The following is a 23,238-nucleotide window of genomic DNA, read 5'->3' as shown; positions in this document are numbered from 1 at the left end:
TTAACCGCAAGATTAAGTACATTATAGTTGTACTCAACATAAAATCTCATTCAATTATGTTTGTTTTGTAGCAAGTAGTTTCTTTGTTGCGGCCATCTTTAGTGTTGTGGATTTCTCCATTCAAAACCGTTAGTGTTCTGTCTCGTATAGACTGTCTCTCTCTGGCCCAGTGGGGGTTGTAGGCTACAGTAGTAACACAGGGGCCACACACACAACATAATCAATAAACTGTACAATTATGATTCTGCAAAACAAAACAGGCAAACCACACACACACACAGAGCACAGTAGCAGGCTGGTGGTATTTATGGTATTGTGGTGTTAGTCAGGGCAGCTTACTGTGGGGTCATGTCATGATATAACAATCTGTCGGGTCAGACTACCATCTGGACTCCCAGACAATGGGACTATGGGGCTGATAGACTGTTGTCAAGGAGCTATTAGCTCGATTAGCCCTGTTAAGCCTGTTAGCTGTGTTAGTTCTGTTAGCTCCATTAGCTCTATTAGCCTTGTTAAGTCTGTTAGCTGTGTTAGCTCCATTAGCTCAATTCGATTATCGCACAATGAAGTTGATATGAAGTGAAATTAAGTTGGCATCTAACCAGAGTGAAAAGTAGAAGCATAGCAGTATATAGTGTAATGGAGTATATATGACGAAGCTACCAATAAAATATTGATTGATTGATTGATTGAAAAGTTTATTAACAGATTGCAGAATGGGTACAGTACAGTACAGCTCAATACATACAATTGTTAAGGGGATGCAGACCAGAGAAAGACTTTCGTCTTGTTTACATCAGGGTCCCCCATTTTCAATTCATCATAATATGACACACACGACATACAGATAGACAGTACTGCTACATCTATACATTTATGACATACCAGATTTGCAAATACAGTACTGTTTGTGATACAAAAAAATCCAAAAAAAGAGTGTATATACATTTGACATAGAAACTGTACATTGGAGGAGGTTGGGTAGGTGGGGTGGGGTTGGGTGGGGCTGTACATTGGAGGTGGGGGGGGGGGAGGTTGGGTAGGGGGGACGACACTGTACACTGTACATTGGAATACTGACATACATTTGACATAGAAACTGTACATTGGAGGAGGTAGGGTAGGTGGGGTGGGGTTGGGTGGGGCTGTACATTGGAGGTGGGGGGGGGGGGGGGTTGGGTAGGGGGGGGGACACTGTACATTGGAATACTGACAAAGCTATACTTGGTCTTTACTGTACAACTGGGTTAGGACATTTGTAGGGGCCAGTTTCGAATTGCAGTCTCCCGTAGGTGTTCTTTGAGAGTGTTTTTGAAAGTGGGTAGTGATTCACATTCCTTAACAGCTTTGGGTAGGGCGTTCCACATTGATGTGGCATAATTGCGAAACGTGTTTAGTCCCTTGTTTGAGCCGAATCTGGGTTTCACATGATTTGTGGAGCTCCCTCTGGTGTTGTGATCGTGGTATTCACTGACCTTTGGGAAGTATTTTGACATGTACATGGGTACCTTGGTCGTGTAGTGTATCTTGTAGACCAGGCCCATTGCAAGTTGCTGTACTCTGTCGTCTACTCTAAGCCATCCTAGGTTGGCAAAGTGGGCAGGGGTGAGGTGGGTTCTAGGAGTCTGGTCAAGCAGTAGTCTGACTAGTTTGTTTTGAGATGTTTGTAATTTGGTTTTTAGTGCCTTTGAGGTGCTTTGGTACCATGAGGTGCAAGCATAGTCGTAGTACCCTTGAATGAGTGCTCCTGCCAGAGTCTTCAGGGTATTCTTGTTTACCAGAGAGGAGATCCGGTACAAGAATCGAGTTCGTTGGTTGACTTTTTTTATTACATTTGTTGTGAAGGGCCAGATTAAACCGAATATATATATTTATTTATATATATATATTTAATTGTATTTGTATATTCTCTAATATTCCCTGATATCCCTTGTATATTCCTTGTACAATATGCATTGAATATCCATTCTAGCCTACTGAACATCCCATAATAGTCTCCATTCTACTATTGGTCGAGACCTTGGTGCCAGGCTGCCATACCCATCAGACCCAGTTCAAACGTACCGCTCCACATGTACGAACAAGTCCTAGTTCCGCGTAGGAATCTGGCTACCGCACCACTAATGGGACTATTTGTTCATAGTGCGTATATATACTGCGCTACTAAAGTAGGACTTTCTTTTCAGTCCAGTTTCTTACCCTCCAATAGAGTCACAGACGTAAAGCCTCCCCGCGACGCCACGTGTGGGAGTAAGGCCAAGTTCGCCTACCATCGGTATTGAGACATCGTGTATATTAATATTTGAATAGTCATATTTGGCACTATATCGTCGAGTTGGACGTAGTCTATTAAGCTAATAATAGTCTGTTAATATAGTGCTTCGTGCGGTGAGAATACTACCGTAGTCCGTACCCCATCGTTTCGGGCAGAGAACTGGCTGCTTACCCAGGGTGGTTGACCCCATGTGAAGCTGCACCCGAGGAGCCCCAGAGTCGACGAGCGAGTGGACCTGTATACCGGATTATTCTACCGACGACAGCCCGCCTTCCCAGGCACGGATTATGCTTTGTATACTTTGATTATTCCATGGATAAAGACCCCCGACACTGCCGTGTGTTGGAACCCCCCCCCCCTGGAGAGGACGCAAGGTGAGGAGACGCTCTGCAAGACGAGGTCGCTTCACGTCTCTCCCCCGTGGACCGGAGAGAGCCGGCCCACAAAGAGTCCACCTGCTTTCATCTGTGGTCCAAGGATCGCCGGCGCATTGAACGGCACTACAGTGGGTTCACCTGGGATACCCTTGGCCGGACGAGGCAGCCGGATTCTACCCCCCCCCCCCCTCCTACTCCTGTCGGCTTACAAGCGACCGGATTAACCCCCTTTAGTGTATCTAGTATATAATCATTAAAGTATCATTGCTGTTATTCCTTAACTATTCCAGGTCGTATATTTACCACCTGCGCCTTCAGAGATTGGACATTCTCTATTGATATACCGACGAATACTCTTTGCCATAAAAGTGCATACTATTTCAATTCATAAATGTAATTAAGTGATTAAGTGCTTGTTCTACACACCATCGCTGTGTAGAAATAAAGACCTGTTTCGACTTCGTACATTTGTGTTGGATCCGTTTCATCTACGTGAGAGTGTTTATGATAATATATTTATGCCGTGTACTGGGTGGCCGAATATTAAGTACAAAGGTAGTGGTAGTAAGTATCATATCTAGTAATACAGTCAGGGAATTGTACCCCTCAGTTACAATTGGTCCTTCGAGCCGGATGGTAATCAGTGTAATATTAATATAGTGTTATTAATATTGAAATGGCCTATGATGAACACTCCACGAAACGATCCTCCTAACCAACGCCCGCAGCGCGAACGACGGCTCCCTCAGTACTTAGAGGCTTACGCTGTCAGTCAACAACCTAGTCTTCTACTAACAGTAAACGCGGTAAAACTAGAAAGTAAAAGTATGTCTAACCCCAACGCCCAGACTACCCCGACCATAGAGGCCCCTACGGGTTCTAATGTAACTGACCAAGTTCACGGTGGGGACCAGTGGGAACCAGACATGACTTCACACCCCGCCAGTACTGAAGAAGTAGTCCCCGATGAGTCCCGGGAGGAATACAACGCTACCGAGAGAGAACTCGGCACGGAAGAAGACGGGGAGAGCACCGTGGAGATAGAACTCCAAGGCTCCGCAAGGAGTACCCCGAGGGAAGGCTCCCCTATACAACCGCCTTCTCCCAGCGAGGCAGAGAGGACCCTACAGCAGGCCTTCCTCATCAGCCTGAACGCCGCTGCTGAACGCGACCGACTGCAGATCCAGCAGCGAAGCGAACACGAGCAGATACGTCTAGAAATAAGACGCATTCAGATGGAAGAGAATGTGGCCCGAGAACGAGCCGGTGCTCAACGGGACGCAGCGCGCGACAGACAGCAGTCGCAACTACAGCTGATCAGACGGACAACACCCTCTCCCTCCGCCAGAGGCTCCAGGAACTCGTCTAGACACACCTCCAGGGCGGCATCCCCTAGCCGAGTAAACAACCCTGAACTTGACCAACAGACGAGGTCTATACCCCCCACAGACCACCTCCCCCCACCGGTCCAAGCGAGACCTAGCAACCGGGAAGGAGCAGCATATCCTGTGGAGAGGCTAAACCAGAGACTACAAGCACTGGATGACCTAACTGAAGACGAAGAGGAAAAGGAGGAGAACCACGCCCGAAGACAGCACAGTACTCTACCGGACCAGGAGGTCCGGTACAGCCCAGGCTATACTCCCGCGGAGCTGCGCTACAGACCCCCGACTCTATACACGGGTGAGCACGACGCACGACCCGCACCGAGGAACAGCACCTGGACAAGCGGGCCATGGTACACTGCCGGTACCAGCCCATACCAAGGAGCGGGAGGAGACTCGCCTAGGAGGCCTCTCCCCCAACGCTCGCCGATGTATCCACAGTCAGCGTCATACATTGGCACGCCTATGGTACCCGACTTCACCCAAGAGAACCGGGCCCAGTATACAGAACTCCGCATGTGTCTGGAGACCATGTTGGTGGATGTATTGGATGAACGCCACAAATACGCCATCCTACTGAAGCACTTAAAGGTACCCCGCGCACATAATATAGCGCTCGCCTACGCGACTTCCACCACCCCATACACAGCAGCGCTGGTAGCATTGGACCAGAGGTATGGGCGCATATGGGATTACGTGATCCAGGAGATCCGACACATCGACCGCTTACCCCCAGCAATAGACAATCGAGCACTGGACGACCTGTCCATCAGAGTGCAGTCCCTGGTAGGGATGTTGGGAGCGCAAAGAGAGAAGGGGAGGCATGAACTTTACGCCAACTCAAATGTGGAAAGGATCCTGGAGAAGCTGCCGCCCGCTCGTCAGGAGCGCTTTAGGCGGCAGAGGGACCACAGAGACCCGAATGGCCCCGAACCGAACCTCCTCGATCTAGCAGACTTCCTGGCGAGAGAAGTCAGCAGCCTACGGCTAGATACATTCGGACGGAGCACCCCTGGCTCCAGAGAAGGAACCAGACGACTAAATGATGGAAGAAGATCGGTGACTGTGATGCACCAATCGGAGTCAGTACCGAGCAGCAGGAGCCACAGTACCCCCTCCAGAACGGAGAAGTGGAAGATAGTGTGCCCCTACTGTGAGAAAGAACACTGGCTAGCGCAATGTGACTCCTTCCCCAAGCTGAACGCGGAGGAAGCAGGTCAATGGATAAAGTCCAACAAGCGCTGTTTTCGCTGTGCGCGCTCACACATGGCAGCCGAATGCCGCTTAAAGAAAAGGTGCACCAAGTGCGATGGAGCCCATCTGGACATACTTCACGACAGTAACAGACGGCGCCCTTCACCTGCACCATCCAGCCGCAAAGCGAGCGTCATGTACATCGATCCCGCCAGCAGCAGTGGAGCTCGAGTACTCCTAAAAGTAGTGCGTGTGACACTAAGCTACCAGAATAAAGTCCTGGACACTTACGCCGTCCTCGATGACGGGTCAGAGAAGACCCTGCTGCTCGCCTCCGCTGCGGCCCAGCTAGGGCTGCGGGGAAGCGAAACCCAAATGACAATTCGGACAATAAGACGAGATTTGAAGACGATAAAGGGCGAGAATGTCTCATTCTCTATCGCAGCAAGCGGCCAGCCTGAGCGACGGTACCAGATTGCAGACGCTTTCACCAGCCAAGAAATAGGACTGTCGCGGTACACATACCCCGTCGCCAAGCTGATGGAGAAATATGCACATCTGCGCAAGTTACCGATCCCGCTCATAGACAATGCTATGCCGACCCTGTTGATAAGCTCCGACCATGCAGACCTCATTGTCCCGATAGACCGGGTTCATACCGGACCCCGAGGCTGTCCTGCAGCAGTCGAGACCCGTTTGGGATGGACTCTCCAAGGCCCGCTCGCCAAATCTCTCAACCGAAGTACAGCCACTAGATGTCTCCACTCCCGAGTCACAGAGGGAGAAACCGCACTCCTGCAACACTGCTATGGACCTTGGAACAAATGCCCTTTAAGAACGGAAAGAAAGACATTCGCTCTAAAGATGACATTTACGCCATTCACCTCCTCGAGACAGGGACCAAGAGAGTCCCGGTCAACGGCGTGTTGAGATACGCCACGCCACTCCTGCGGTGAGAAGGAATGCCTACTTTCCACGCCAAGACAGACGCCACAGAACGGTACCTGCTGAACACGGAGCGGCGCTTAGCCAAGAACCCCGCCCAAGAGAGTGTATACCGCGCTGAGATTGAGAAGCTCATCACAGCGGGACACGTCACAAAGATGGACATTAAAGAGGCTGACCAGACCACTGAATCGTGGTACGTGCCCCACCACAAGGTCCATCACAACGGTAAAGACCGCATAGTATTTAACTGCAGCTACCAGATCGGATCCCAAAATCTAAATAAAGAGTTACTGCCCGGTCCCACACTCGGCCCCTCCCTACTCGGCGTTCTACTCCGCTTCCGCCAGGAAAAGGTGGCCATCAGCGGGGACATTAAAGGAATGTTCCTGCAGGTGAGATTAGTAGAGGCGGACAAGCCCCTGTTACGGTTCCTATGGAGAGAGAAGCCAGGAGATGAGCACCCAGCCATCTACCAATGGGAAGTCCTCCCCTTCGGAACGACGTGCAGCCCCTGCTGTGCGACATTTGCACTACAGAAACATGTAGCAGAGGACCCAGCAGCGGACGAAGAGGTCCGACACAGCGTAAAGAACAGCTTCTACGTAGACAACTGTCTACAAAGCCTTTCAACCCAGGAAGAAGCCGAGGCTCTCCTGATTAAACTCCGCGCCTCATTGATCAAAGGCGGCTTTGATCTCAGGCAGTGGGCCAGCAGCGATCCGCAAGTACTGCGCAGCCTCTCCTCCGAGGACAAGGCAGCCAGCAGCGAGACCTGGATGGCTACAATCCCGGGAGAAGCCCAGGAGATGACCCTGGGATTGGTGTGGCGATTCAAAACAGATTCGCTTCACTACAGACACAAGCCCCTGACTACGGAGCAGGGAAGGCCGGCGGCGGCGCCGACCACCAGACGGAGTGTGTACACAACACTCGCCCGACAATATGACCCGCTAGGATGTATTCTACCGTACACCACCAGGGCAAAAATTATTGTACGAGCATTGTGGGACAAGGACCAGGGCTGGGACGACCCCATTCCCGCACACCTTGCATCCACCTGGAGAGAGTGGGAGATGGAGCTCCACTCACTCCCAGGCGTTAATATGCGCCGAAGCTACTTCCCACCCACGGTGAGGCCAGAGACATGTAAAATGGACTTACACGTCTTCAGTGACGCCTCAGAGGTCGCATACGGATCAGTAGCCTACTTGCGGGCCCAAGACCAGGGGGGAGAGATCTACACAGCATTTGTCCTCGCCCGCTCGAGAATAGCCCCACGCAAGCAACAATCTATCCCACGTCTAGAGCTCTGCGCAGCCCTAGCCGGAGCGCACCTAGCCACGCTCATCCAACGTGAGCTCACCATACCGGTGTCTAGAACAATCCTGTGGTCAGATTCCACGACGGTACTCGCCTGGATCAAATCGGACTCATGCAAGTACAAAGTCTTCGTGGGAGTCAGAGTCACCGAGATTCAAGACTTAACCGAAGAGTTAACCGGAGAAACAGAGTGGCGCTACGTTGATACAAAACAGAACCCAGCTGACGTCATCACCCGGGGGATGCCCCTGGATGACCTCACCCGTCGCAATGTCTACAGTGACGGCCCCGCATTCCTAAGACTCCCGGAAGGACAGTGGCCCACGCCTATCCCGAGGGAAGCAAGTCCAGAGGAGGTGGAAAATAAGAAGTCTGTGTTCTGTGGATTGAGCACCGTAGCCTCCACCGACCCTAACATAGACGATTGCACGTCCATAGAGAATGCACAACAAAGAACATTCCTGCGGTACCACCCGGAGTGCAAGTCCCCCGCTGATATGTCAGCAGCTAACTACGAGGAAGCAGAATTGCTTCTACTGCAGCAAGCCCAGAGAGACTCGTTCCCCGATGAATTGGCCTGTCTACAGGGAGGAAAGCCCGTCCCATCTGACAGCAGATTAATTCATCTGGCCCCCGAGAGCGACGCTCATACCCTCATCAGAGTGGGTGGTCGCCTACGCAGAGCCCCCAATCTACCGGATGACATTAAACACTACCTACCGTCTCTACAGACCCGCCAGAAGTGGGTAAAGGAGAGAGACAATTTGACAGAAGGAACAGTCGTCATGATTATTGATCAATCACTGCCCAGAGCTATGTGGCCAGCCGGCCGCGTAAGCAAAGTGATCACCGGTGCCGACGGCAAGGTCCGAGCAGCTGAAGTGCTCGTCCAGGGTCGCACTTACACCCGTCCCGTGGCAAGGCTCATAGAACTGCCTCGACTCCCAGACACAATCGATGATGACCATGACCCTACAACCCTATGACTTTGTGAAGTTGACTGACCCCTACAGCAAACCCTTATGTGTAAATAGACAACGCGATTAATCTGTCTCTGTTTAACTGATTAGGTCTGGGAACTATTCAGGGGGTGGCTGTTGTGAAGGGCCAGATTAAACCGAATATATATATTTATTTATATATATATATTTAATTGTATTTGTATATTCTCTAATATTCCCTGATATCCCTTGTATATTCCTTGTACAATATGCATTGAATATCCATTCTAGCCTACTGAACATCCCATAATAGTCTCCATTCTACTATTGGTCGAGACCTTGGTGCCAGGCTGCCATACCCCTCAGACCCAGTTCAAACGTACCGCTCCACATGTACGAACAAGTCCTAGTTCCGCGTAGGAATCTGGCTACCGCACCACTAATGGGACTATTTGTTCATAGTGCGTATATATACTGCGCTACTAAAGTAGGACTTTCTTTTCAGTCCAGTTTCTTACCCTCCAATAGAGTCACAGACGTAAAGCCTCCCCGCGACGCCACGTGTGGGAGTAAGGCCAAGTTCGCCTACCATCGGTATTGAGACATCGTGTATATTAATATTTGAATAGTCATATTTGGCACTATATCGCCGAGTTGGACGTAGTCTATTAAGCTAATAATAGTCTGTTAATATAGTGCTTCGTGCGGTGAGAATACTACCGTAGTCCGTACCCCATCGTTTCGGGCAGAGAACTGGCTGCTTACCCAGGGTGGTTGACCCCATGTGAAGCTGCACCCGAGGAGCCCCAGAGCCGACGAGCGAGTGGACCTGTATACCGGATTATTCTACCGACGACAGCCCGCCTTCCCAGGCACGGATTATGCTTTGTATACTTTGATTATTCCATGGATAAAGACCCCCGACACTGCCGTGTGTTGGAACCCCCCCCCCTGGAGAGGACGCAAGGTGAGGAGACACTCTGCAAGACGAGGTCGCTTCACGTCTCTCCCCCGTGGACCGGAGAGAGCCGGCCCACAAAGAGTCCACCTGCTTTCATCTGTGGTCCAAGGATCGCCGGCGCATTGAACGGCACTACAGTGGGTTCACCTGGGATACCCTTGGCCGGACGAGGCAGCCGGATTCTACCCCCCCCCCCCTCCTACTCCTGTCGGCTTACAAGCGACCGGATTAACCCCCTTTAGTGTATCTAGTATATAATCATTAAAGTATCATTGCTGTTATTCCTTAACTATTCCAGGTCGTATATTTACCACCTGCGCCTTCAGAGATTGGACATTCTCTATTGATATACCGACGAATACTCTTTGCCATAAAAGTGCATACTATTTCAATTCATAAATGTAATTAAGTGATTAAGTGCTTGTTCTACACACCATCGCTGTGTAGAAATAAAGACCTGTTTCGACTTCGTACATTTGTGTTGGATCCGTTTCATCTACGTGAGAGTGTTTATGATAATATATTTATGCCGTGTACTGGGTGGCCGAATATTAAGTACAAAGGTAGTGGTAGTAAGTATCATATCTAGTAATACAGTCAGGGAATTGTACCCCTCAGTTACAACATTGGATGCCATTTTGTCACAGGAAAGATTAGCCTCTAGGATGGAACCCAGGTAGGTAATTTCATCTTTCCTTGTGACAATATTGTCATCCACTGTAACTGAGAAGCCGTCGGTCTTGCTGAGTTTGTTATTTGAACCGAAGAGAATGGACTCTGTTTTGCCCATGTGTAATGATAGTTTGCTAAGCTAATGTATGTACAGTAGGATATTATTATACAGTGGTACAAGTATGGTAGCCTATAAAATACACTATGTCAGTAAACCATACTAGTGAGAATAGGTATGGATATTCGTATTTATTTATACAGATAAATATATATTTGGCATATACATTATATGTATGGCTTTGCTAACTACAGTCACAAGTCTATTTCACTAGCATGCTAGTGGCTAGCTAGATAGTCACTTGGCTTCAATCATATGATTTTAGTCCTGAGTCCTGACCTTCTGATAATAACATTATAAGTTATAACAGTTTGAGTGATGTGTAGTAAGACAACTGTAATATAGCTTTTATTTTCAGATAATAATATTTTCAAATGGCCATTGAGTTGTGAGTAATTCAATAGCTCATTATTATTGCAACCGAGTGGATTTGAACCTGGGACCATAGGATCCACAGGCGGCCGCACTAACCAGCTGAGCTAAAGGGTCAGACCCGTTAACATGTGCTGGTTGACTACGACCGACATGTTAGTAGTTTACACTCTTCCTGCCCCTGAGAAGTGTGTCCTTGCATGCATGTTCTTTTGTCCATGTGCGCACTTTCCCAGGGTTAAGGCACTAAGATTAGGGATGCTCGATATTGGCTTTTTTACCGATACCGATATTGTCCAACTCTTAATTTCCGATACCGATATCAACCGATACCGATATATGCAGGGTCCCCGTCCCCCGTCCCCAAAAAACGGAATAATTTCAGGTAATTAACATTACATATCTCTTGTTGTGGAATTAACACAACATTATGCATACTTTTAACAATAAATAAAATCAGAATTTGTTCTTACTTGCTTGCCTGGGTAAATAAAGGTTATAGAAATGTTTAAAAAAGGAAATAGAAAAAAAAAGATTTTAAAAACCGATACAGATATTTTCCGATATCACATTTTAATGCCGATATCGGCCGATAATATCGGACATCCCTAACTAAGATCCCACCCCCATGACTACCTGAACCTGGATACAGATTCACAGGGCAGTGAGATCCCACCGCTGTCACCACTAACCAGCTGAGCTAAAGCGCTCTGTCCCAGGTTCAAATCCACTCGGTTACATTATAATGTCTAGGTCTAGTACAATCCCAAAGAGGGTCTATGGCCGTAGTACACATGTGTTAAAAGCTTACCAACAAGTGCTCGGTCTTCGTTGGACCGCAAGGCATGCTGGGTATGCAGGCCCCATGGGGGCATTTAGTATCTCTCCCTTTTAGAGGCTTGGTGGTTAGTGGGAGTGACTGGATCGATGGATGGATGGATGGATGGATGGATGGATGGATGGATGGATGGATGGATGGATGGATGGATGGATGGATGGATGGATGGATGGATGGATGGATGGATGGATGGATGGATGGATGGATGGATGGATGGCTGGATGGATGGATGGATGGATGGATGGATGGATGGATGGATGGATGGATGGATGGCTGGATGGATGGATGGCTGGATGGATGGCTGGATGGATGGATGGATGGATGGATGGATGGACGGATGGATGGACGGACGGACGGACAAACGAACAGATAGATAGATGCCACCAAAATGGCCCATCCCATAATGTCATTATAAGATGCTTTTGAAGACAAATTTAAATTACCCTGCGAACTTGAAAGTGACATCGTGAAATACATTGAAACATTATGAAACCCCATGAAATATATTGAAAATCATGGAAAATTACGTTGAAAAAACATGAAACATAATGAAACACAATGAAATATTATAGAAAATCATAGAATACCATGGAATATATTGAAACATTATGAAACATCATGAAACACGATGTAATAATATTGAAACACCATGAAATATATTGAAACACCATGAAATATATTGAAACACCATGAAATATATTGAAACACCATGAAATATATTGAAACATCATGGACTATTGGAAATCACGAAACATTACATTGAAATATATTGAAAATCGTGAAGATCATGAAACATTACATTGAAATATATTGACAATCATGAAACATTACATTGAAATATATGGAAAATCATGAAACATCATGAAATATATTCAAACATTAAGGTGTCTCTCTCTCTCTCTCTCTCTCTCCCCCCTCCCCCCCCCCCCCAGCCTCCCTGGCCGTGCTGGCCTACAGTGAGGTCCTCCAGAGCTTCCCCTTCAGCCCTCCACTGGCCCATCTGGTCCAGGAAGAAGACGGAGCCGGGCCCCGCTTGGTCCAGGAAGCGCTCCGATCCAAACACCGTTCGGCCCTGGAACTGGTGCGAGCCCAGCCCCACCTGGTCCACGATATAGGCCCGCCCCAGATACACGAAACCTCCCGTTCCAAAGCCACGACGGAGTCCAACTCCTCCCGAACGATGCCCCCGCAACCGTCTGTGCACCAGGATGTAGCCGGACCCCGTTCCATGGAGAGTGACGACCAGCGGCGGGGGGGTCGCCCGGACCCTCCTCTCCCAGAGACGGAGCAGCACGGTGGGCTAGGAGCCTCAGACAGCTCCCTGGAGGCCTCCAGCTTCTACGGCACGGACACCGAGGACCGAGACAGAGGAGAGGAGGGAGAGGAGAGGAGAGCGGGGGAGAAAGGGAGGGGGGGTGAGGAGGACACGGACGTTCTTCTCTGGGACGACTTGGAGGAGGTCAATCACACGGCACCAGATCTGGACGCTCTGATTGGTTAGTATCACATTATTTGCTCATTCTGATTGGTTAAAGCAACTATGTGTGGAGTTTTGAGATGAGGTGTGTGTGTCTGTCTTTCAGGCTACAGTCCGTCCTTCCCCCACAGAGCTGGTCCCCCCTGGGACGGCAGCCTCTCCTCGCCAGCCACAGAGCTCCATCCTGGGCCGCAGGAACTCCGCGCCGCCCTCCCTGAGGTCAGATCCAGAATGAGAGCTGTTTCAAAGCTCACGCTGCATTCTACCTTCTGCATTCATAATACACACAAACTATCAAGATATTAAAGGATAATTACACCCAATTAGGGCTGTCACTAGCGATTATTTTGTTATCGATTAAGCCGTTGATTATTTTATCGATTAGTCGATTCATCTAAACCATTCATTTACCAGAGAAATCTACAACAATTGATTATATTTGCAATTTAATATTTCTAAATGTTAGTGGCGCATGCTGCAGGTAGGCTGAGTGTAAATATCACAGGCCACCGAGCGTGTCATTGGTGGCAGACTTTTCCAGTATGTTGTTCAAACAAAGGATTATGTTAGACATGTCTTTACTATTGAGTGGTAGAACTTCTACCACTCAATACAATAAAAGTGTTCCACCCGTACCGGTCCCGAAATGCCATCTGGTCATACCGTAAATCCTCTAATAGTGGAGGTACATTAACGTTTCCCTCGCGTTAGCGTTAGCGTTAGCATTAGCTTTAGCGCTAGCCGCTAGCTAACGTTGTCATAATATCTAGATCTGTGGTGTCAGCTGGATGACGTTGACTTCGTTTGCAAACGTTAACGTTCGCTATCTATATGGCAGACGAGGCTGGCGTTGTCCAGTTGACACATTACAGACCATGATGCTATGATAACGTTAGTAGCTAAAGCTATTCCCTGCATGTCAACAACTCGATTCGACTGAGGAAGTTGAGAAGGTACCACACGCTAAACCGTCCCCGGACACCACAACCTTTACAGTTCCAACTTCAGTGTGTGAATTACGTTAATCCCACAATTACTCAACTGCACTCAATATTTAAATACCGATGCTAGTCTAAATAAATGTAGACAGACAATGTACGTATTAAAAAAATAATAATAATAATAATAATAATAATAATAATAATAATAATAATAATAATAATAATAATAATAATAATAATAATAATAATAATAATAATAATAATAATAATAATAATAATAATAATAATAATAACAATAACAATAACAATAACAATAATAATAATAATAATAATAATAATAATAATAATAATAATAATAATAATAATGCAATAAAAGTCTGAAAATGAAGGGATTATGTCCATGAGTGTCATTTTTAGAAAGTAAGGCCTGCCTCTTATATAAGCCTCTCTAATAAAGGCCTGGTGCTCTTTGCAGCTGAGGTAAATAGAAGACACGTCCTATATTTGAGGATTTACGGTAAATCAATCCAATTGATTTATGCGCATGTGTTTCCCATGTTCTGTTTATATTCTTGTCATTCTCTGAAAATAGGCTATATTTACAGCAGACCCTGTTATTGTTCCTTGTTGGTATTTTTACATTACAAGTCATTTTAATTTTCTTAAGTTCTTACATTTTTACATGTGACAATTATTATATATTTGCCTCACGATAATTGTCATACAATAAAATGGCAATATATGGTATAATTATCTTTTTTCTCTTTCTTATTAAAAACTTGGCCTATTTGAAAGAAGATTGATTTAATAAAAATAAAAGAACGAAAAATCAATATACAGTATATATACAGTATATATATATATTAATATATTATTATTATAGTAATTGGCTATCATACTGCAATATAAACTGAGTTTTATAGTGAAAAGAGCAGCTTTATTGGTCAAGATTGAAGGCTCTATATTGCAGGAAATTGCACGTACAGGTGTTCATTAAATAAATAAAAGAATCTGCCGTGGAGGGGGTCCACCCCTTGCCTGTCACTTAATAATCTTGCACCCCCACTTTCAACTATAATTAGGCGGCCATGACTACTACTACTACTACTACTACTAATACTACTACTACTGCTACTACTATCACTACTACTACATCTACTACTGCTACTACTACTACTACTACTACTACTACTACTACTACTACTACTACTACTACTACTACTACTACTACTACTACTACTACTACTAATACTACTATTACTACTACTACTAATACTACTATTACTACTACTACTACTACTACTACTACTACTACTACTACTACTACTACTACTACTACTACTACTACTACTACTACTACTACCAGGGCCGCCTGGGAGAAATGCGAGGCCCTGTGCGAGATTTAAACGCGAGGCCCCCCCCCCCCCCCCCCCCTAAAAGGTATAAAAAATAAAAATAAAAAATCATACAGTCAACATATTCTTAAATAATAGCGCTGCCCGAGGCTGGGCATGATACAGTCAACATATAGCAAGAGAGAGAGCGAAAGAGAGCTCCCGTTCTATAGTCAATATACAGTGTTATCGCTGCACAGACCCGGCAATGCCCCTGACCCTCCACCAGAGCAAGGCCAGAGAGAGAGAGAGAGAGAGACACATTGGAAAGAAACAACCCAAAACCAGAGCAAATTGAAATGCTATTTGGCCCTAAACAGAGAGTACACAGTGGCAGAATACCTGAGCACTGTGACTGACCCAATACTAAGAAGATCCTTGACTAGGTACAGACTCAGCGAGCACAGCCTAGCCATCGAGAAAGGCCGCCATAGGCAGACCTGGCTCCCAAGCGAAGACAGACCCACTGCACACAAGATGAGGTGGAAACCGAGCTCCACTTCTTAACAACCTGCCCACTATACCAAGACATACTTCCCACAAATTGCAAACACCCAAAGAGACTTTGAAAACATCGACAATAACTCAAAACTCCCATACCTACTGGGAGAAATACAAGAATGTGAAATAAAGCCCATTTGAATTGAAGAGAGAGAGATAGATAGAGCATGTCTGTGTGTGTTAGAAAGAGAGAGATAGAGAGAGAGCATGTCTGTTTGTGTGTGTGTGTTAGAGAGAGAGCATGTGTGTTAGAAAGAGAGAGAAATATAGAGAGAGAGAGCATGTCATTTTGTGTGTTAGAGAGAGATATAGAGCATGTCTGTGTGTGTCAGAAAGAGAGAGAGAGAGAGAGAGAGAGAGAGAGCATGTCTGTGTGTGTGTGTGTTAGAGAGAGAGCATGTATGAGAGAGATAAGCAAAGACGAGCCCCTAAAGGATATTCAACTTTTAATGGAAGAACAAAACAGAAGGAAAAGATAACTTCACAAAGGCAACATGAATATACATAGATCCAAAAGGACAAAGATCAACACTTAAATCCAAAGAGAAGAGGGTCTATACCAGAGAAAACAAAATAGCAAGGAGCCAATGGCCGACATCAGCTAAATAGGCTAACTGCAAATAGAGTAGCCAGGTACTGACAGCAGGCCACACACCGTTAGCTACTACAACAGCTAGCCGGCCCGTTTGGCTCAATATAACGTCTACGTTAGCTAGCCGGCCCGCTTTGGCTCAATATAACATTAGCTACAACAGCTAGCCGGCCCGTTTGGCTCCCGAGAGAGAGAGAGAGATATATCCACGGCGGGAATAGAATAGAGTGCATTAAAAACTCACCAAACGTCCAAGAGGATGGAGACAACCGCGTGGAGTTGACGAAGTTCATCTGCCGAATGACCGTCCTCTTCATCTTGGCATAACAATGCTGCACGCGCTCTCTCTAGGTTAGCTAACGCTAGTTAGCCTTTAGCTAAGCTAGCTACTAGCCGACATCATCATGGCTATCCCGACTGAACCACACGTTAGCACTCGATATTATAACGTAGCTAAAGCTAACTAGCTGTCCCTGCCTTTAGCTAAGCCGACATGGCTAGCCTGACTGAACTGTCTAACATGCAACAACTTTCATCTTCAGTCCATCTGCCGAATGACCGTCCTCTTCGTCTTGGCTGACATAACTAAGCATAACCTCCAAAGCTGCACGCACGAAATAGTCAAACACAGCTGACGCACGCCGGCGTACACATGATGTAACCCCTCCCTTCGTTGAAACCAATAGTATATCTGCTGCAGAGCCCCAGAGCTCCAATAGTGAGTATGTCTGCTGCAGAGCCGCAGAGCCAGGAACAAGTCAGACACATTCTACAAACGTGTCTAATGTGAAATATATAAGCATATAAGCAAAACTAGATTTTAGGTCTGTGATGAAAAAGGGCCTCGCGGGAAGGGGGGCCTCGCAAAAAAAAAAAAAAAAAAAAAAAAAAAAAAAAAATTGCGAGGCCCCCCTTCCCGCGAGGCCCTGTGTGACCGCACTGCTCGCACACCCCCTGAGGCGGCCCTCACTACTACTACTACTACTACTACTACTACTACTACTACTGTTACTACTAGTACCACTACTACTACTATTACTACTACTACTACTACTACTACTACTACTATGTTTACTACTACCACTACTACTGTTACTACTAGTACCACTACTACTACTACTACTACTACTACTACTACTACTTCTACTGTTACTGTTACTACTACTGTTACTACTACTACTACTACAACTACTACTACTACTACTACTACTACTACTACTACTACTACTACTACTACTACTACTACTACTACTACTACTACTACTACTACTATTACTACTACTACTAGTGCCAAGAGTGAGTCTGAAGTGTTTTATTTAGTTAATGAACTTTATTTCACTCTGTACGGAATACCGTTGACCCTTAATTCATTTAATATACATTTATTTTAACTCAAAAAAGTTGAGGTTGCCCTCATGTGCAACGATGTCGAGTTACATGCCAGTTAAATAAATGTAAAAAATGATGATCTTCCATACACAGGTGGAGGAGGTATTTTTCTCTGTCTGCATCATGCCCTCACTCTAGGAGCCACCCCTCACCTAAACCAAGTGGAGTAAAGTTATATGTGAGAACACGTCTGTCACTGAGAATCCCCTGCTGTGCTACATGTGTGAAAGGCAATGCCCACACCTGATTCTCTACTAATACTACCGCTATTACTACTACTACTACTACTACTACTACTACTACTACTACTACTACTACTACTACTACTACTATTACTATTACTATTACTACTACTACTACTACTACTACTACTACTACTACTACTACTACTACTACTACTACTACTACTACTACTACTACTACTATTACTATTACTACTACTACTACTACTACTATTACTATTACTACTACTACTACTACTACTACTACTACTACTACTACTACTATTACTATTACTACCACTACTATTACTACTACTACTACTACTACTATTACTATTACTATTACTACTACTACTATTACTACTACTACTACTACTACTACTACTACTACTACTACTACTACTACTACTACTACTACTACTACTACTACTACTACTACTACTACTGCTATTACAACTGATGCTACTACTATTACTATTACTATTACCAGTACTCGAGTTGTGGGGAAAAAAACATCGGGGATGGTCAGGGCTGCAGATCTCATGACAAGTTTGGGGGGGACGCAGAGTATGGGGGTCCGGGGGCATCGTGAAAATTTTAATGATTTTAATACGCAAATGAAGCTTTTAGGAGTATTTCTAAACTAGAATTACAGAGTGGGAGTAGATACACTACTCTTGATAACACATAATTATTATTGGAGGGGACAATTCATATATTTACAATTTTGGGGGGGACATGCCCCCCCCCCCCCGGGATCTGCAGCCATGGGGATGGTGGATTTGATCATATTTTGACATATTTTGTGCTGATAACGGAACACCGGGGGGCGAGACCAACTGTGTACCGTACCTTTTCATTATTGTAAGCACAAAGATAATATACTTCTAAAACAACATGCATGATGTTATTATGGATGTTTGGCACCTCAAAATTGGAGTCAGTCCCCGCCTGGGCTGCGTGTATACTTTCGACAACAAATGTTTGTTTCCGCGTTCGAGTTTTGCGCTCTGATTGGCCAGGTCATGTGACATGTGCGCCAATCGTGGGACAGCAAGTTCTGCGCCTATTTCCGGGTCTAACAGCCTGCAAACTACCTGGCGTTCTATCGCCCTGCTCTAAGACAAACTCTAACCTTAACCAACTTCGAAAGAGTGCCTAAGCTTAACCAGTGTAGAAACTTGCGGTCCCACGATTGGCGCACATGTCACATGACCAGAAACGCGCGTGGCCAATGAGAGACGCGGAAACAAACATTTGTTGTCGAAAGTATTCAGGCGCCCGGGCTGCCATGGCACCACTGCTCTTACAGTTAGGGTCAAAAGTGGTTGTAATGGAAGTCTATGGTCTAACAGTCCCAATTTACCATTTTTTCAATCCAACAAAGTCAAATGTGTTTATAGAATATTGAATTATAGTGTATTTAAAAAAGCAGTTACTGGTATATGATCAAAACTGGTATCTAAGGGTTGATTTTCAATTGTGATTAATTAAATCATTATGTAAATTAAACAATAACCCGTTAAAAAAAAGGAAGAAAAGAATGAGGAAAATATTGATCCATCATCATTTTATTGCAGTTCAAATTTTAGTTTTTTAACAGGGCATCAAATGCTAATTGAAACTGCTTAGAAAAACAAATAGCACTTATAAAGGATGATAATAGATCATATTCAGCCTATATGGATTTCCTTTGTCCTACATAATGCAAGTCGCGCGCAACATTTGTTTGAGCTGCGGGATGAGGCGCGCTTGTTTCTGACAGAATGCAACCCAGCTCGCTGCCCACCTTTCCGATCCCGACTGGATAACAGGGCTAGCATATTTGTCTTGCATATTTGCTCAAATGAATGGACTTAATCTGTCACTACAAGGTGAAAACACAACCATCCTGTCACTCAATGATCAAATACAAGCGTTCAAATCACGAGAAACTCGAGCGCTGGAGTAGAAATGGGCTGGATTTCCTGAGCTTAATTAAATACAGTGTTTCAGTCCAAGCATGTGTAGCAGGGTGGATTATCCCTACTTTATGAGAGTAGATGTACACTGTCACCAGGTAGTGGGAACGCAGCAGATCTGAGTCCGGCTGAGTCCCCAACTGTAGTGCAGGAGTATTAGAGTGGAGCTTTAGCAGAGGGAGTGGATGGGGCATAGGATTTACTAACCTAGGGGTGGTGCGCTGGTCCTTCTTGCCCTCCAGGGCGACTCGCAGTAATTCCCCACACACCGACACTTCTCCTAATACTTCCCGCACCCTCCCACACCCGGTGGCAGTAGTGATAGATGATATACTTTCTCCCCAAAGCAGTACCTTTCCTTGCTGATGAGCAGAGACCTGTCCCAATGATGTCTAGGCAGGGGGTGGGGAAAGGGTTAAACAATAAAATGCATTACCCGGACAGGAAGGGGTTAAGACCACAGACACAGTAACAGACACACACACAGTGCTCCCATTTAACTTTCTTTACTGAAGGATTTATCTGGTTATTAACACAAGGCACAATGAGTAAAGCTCTTCCCACACCGGTCAATACACAGTAATGGAACCCGTCCCTTTAAGGGTTGAAATGCTGGGCACCTAGTGCTCTCACTCTACAGTACATTTACATTTACATTTAGTCATTTAGCTGACGCTTTTATCCAAAGCGACTTACAAGTTCTGTACGACAAGACAGCAAGAAGGGTATAACTCTATCAGCTGAGTAACAATGTTCATCAAAGTGTTGCGTATTACAGTGTAGGTTAGTTTATTAGGACAAGTGCATGACAGTAAGGTTAGTCACGGTTAGATTTTTTTTTTTTTTTATATATTTTTTAATCATTTCAGATAATGGTTGAAGAAGTGCGTCTTTAGTCGACGGCGAAAGATTGAACGGTATTCGGCTGTCCTAACTGGGGTGGGTAGTTCATTCCACCATTGTGGGGCAAGGACTGAGAATAGGCGGCTTCTCTTTGATGACCCTCCGGGAGCTTGGATAGGAGTAGGTCTGAGGCGGCCAGAAGATGCAGAGCGTAGGGGTCTTGAGGGTGTGTAGTTAGAGACCATTGACCGGAGGTAGGCGGGAGCGGTTCCCTTTGCCGCACGGTATGCTAGGTCGAGGGCCTTGAAGCGGATACGTGCAGCAATGGGGAGGCAGTGCAGGTCCCTAAGAAGTGGGGTGACATGGGCCGACTTTGGTAGGTTTGAGATCAGGCGGGCCGCTGCGTTTTGAATGAGTTGAAGAGGCTTGGTGGCAGTGGCCGGGAGGCCAGCTAGCAGTGCGTTGCAGTAGTCAAGGCGGGAGATGACTGTTGATTGGACGAGGAGTTGGGTGGCTTCTTTTGTCAGGAAGGGGCGGATCCTTCTGACGTTGCTCAGGAGGAATCTGCAGGTTCTGGTTGTCGCTGCGATGTGAGCAGAGAAGTTCAACTGGTCGTCGAGGACAACACCAAGGTTCTTGGCGGTCGGGGACGCGGTCACAGCTGCATTCTCGACTGTGATGGAGAGGTCGGTCAGGGGGGAGGATTTGGCCGGCAGGTGGAGCAATTCTGTTTTGCTTAGGTTCAGTTTGAGGTGGTTGGTCGTCATCCATGCGGAGATGTCGGACAGACAGGCCGAGATCCGCTCAGAGACGTGGATATCTGAGGGAGGGAAGGAGAGGAAGAGTTGAGTATCATCGGCATAACAATGATATGAGAAGCCATGAGACGTGATAATGTTACCCAGTGATTTAGTGTAGAGGGAGAAGAGAAGGGGTCCTAGGACCGAGCCCTGGGGGACACCCGTCCGCAGGGGTTGGGTGGCAGACAGGGTCCCTCTCCATGACACTTGGTAGGAGCGGTCATTGAGGTATGATGTCAGCCATGTCAGCGCAGATCCAGCCATTCCCATTCCTGCGAGGGCCGCCAGGAGGATCTGATGGTTGACTGTGTCGAAGGCTGCAGATAGATCTAGGAGAATCAGGACAGAGGAGAGGCCTTTCGCTTTTGCTAAGTGAAGTGCCTCTGTGACCGCAATGAGGGCCGTTTCTGTGGAGTGGCCAGTCTGGAAGCCAGACTGATTGGGGTCTAGGAGGTCATTCTGTAAGAGATAAGCAGTAAGTTGGTTGGATACAGCACGTTCAAGAGAGAAGAGAGACAGGACGATAGTTGCCTATGACGGTGGGGTTCAGGGTTGGTTTTTTTATGAGGGGCATGACTCTGGCTTGTTTTAGGGAGGTGGGGACCACCCCCGAGTTGAGTGAGGAGTTGATGGTTGCAGTTAGGAATGGGAGGATGTCCGGTGCTATGGTAGGGAACAAAGCTCTTCCCACACTAGTCAAGATACAGTAATGCCACCCGTCCCTTTAAGGGTTTAAATACCTGTTCATTCACCCGTAGGTGGGGAGAGAGGGGAGAAAGAGGGAGAGAGGTACGGGAGCTACTAAATGGGATTTTATAAAGGAACACACGTTATCACACAACACATTTAACCAAAAGACAGTGGGCCCACAGTTGAAACAAAAAGTCCTATCTATAGCCGGCTTCCCCAAAATAATAAACGTCGGGGCGCCCCTAATCACTGCTACCAGTGTCGGTTCAAAGTACTGATTCTCTTCGCCCTTAGAGGGCACGCTCCGCCCAACGAGAATGTCTACCGATAGAATTCCAGCACTCGGAGCGCTCACGGTAACTGGTTGGAGAGTACTTAACCAAGGGCTGGCCTGCTCTCACCACCGAACGTCCGTGTGGTGAGATGGCTGTCGAGAAGTCCCGTGGTAGCAGGAGACGGAGCTGGGTTGACGTTAGGCAGGTGACTGCTGGAGGTGCATGCAGTGCCGCGACGTCCGTTGAGGCGTCCGCTGCTGGGCTGGGGAGGTGAAGCGACACGTGGGCTAAACTGTGGTGCTAGGCCTAACTGAAGCTAAACTGTGGATCGAGACGATCCCCTGTCCTGTTGCCTATACTTTTACTAAAACGCAACGTGTGCAATATCTACCACACTCTTCGGCAGTAACACGTCTGCTTCTTTGTTCACAATGTCTCTTTAGCATTATATCTATCTAGGTCGTCCTCGGACGGGCCCTCCATCGGTGCTTCCAGTCATCCCGATCCTTCATGCATCTGGCTAGCTCGCCGGTGCTTTCTGTTCCCGCATCTCTCCTGAGAACGTCCACGTAGGTTAATGTGGGACGTCCTCGTGATCGATGCCCGTGTGTTGGTTCCCACAGCACAAGTTTGCTGGTTGGCATCTCATGATGTCTCTGGCAGTGACCTGCCAGCCTCATTCTCCTGACTGCCACTTTCTCGCTCACCCTTAGCACCCCCCCATACAAGTTTGCATTAGTGACATGCTCATCC

At 46.6% G+C, this 23,238-nt stretch overlaps 1 protein-coding gene across 1 annotated transcript in view; it reads left to right on the top strand.

The window, feature by feature from the left end:
• The window catches only part of LOC311229866 (uncharacterized protein), a gene marked incomplete at both ends in the record, with an annotated part of 54,983 nt that overhangs the window by 17,127 nt on the left and 14,618 nt on the right, over positions 1-23,238 (top strand). Inside the window, 2 exons of the mRNA XM_084315937.1 lie at positions 12,334-12,783; positions 12,985-13,097. Of these exons, the coding sequence (XP_084172063.1) occupies positions 12,334-12,783; positions 12,985-13,097 (563 nt within the window). The remainder of the gene's footprint in view (positions 1-12,333; positions 12,784-12,984; positions 13,098-23,238) is intronic.

The sequence above is a fragment of the Notolepis coatsorum genome, assembly GCF_963971535.1.
Source record: "Notolepis coatsorum genome assembly, chromosome: 6".
NCBI classification, from domain to species: domain Eukaryota; kingdom Metazoa; phylum Chordata; class Actinopteri; order Aulopiformes; family Paralepididae; genus Notolepis; species Notolepis coatsorum.
The sequence above is the reverse complement of the archived record's forward strand: the minus strand, read 5'-3'. Positions and strand labels throughout refer to the sequence as shown.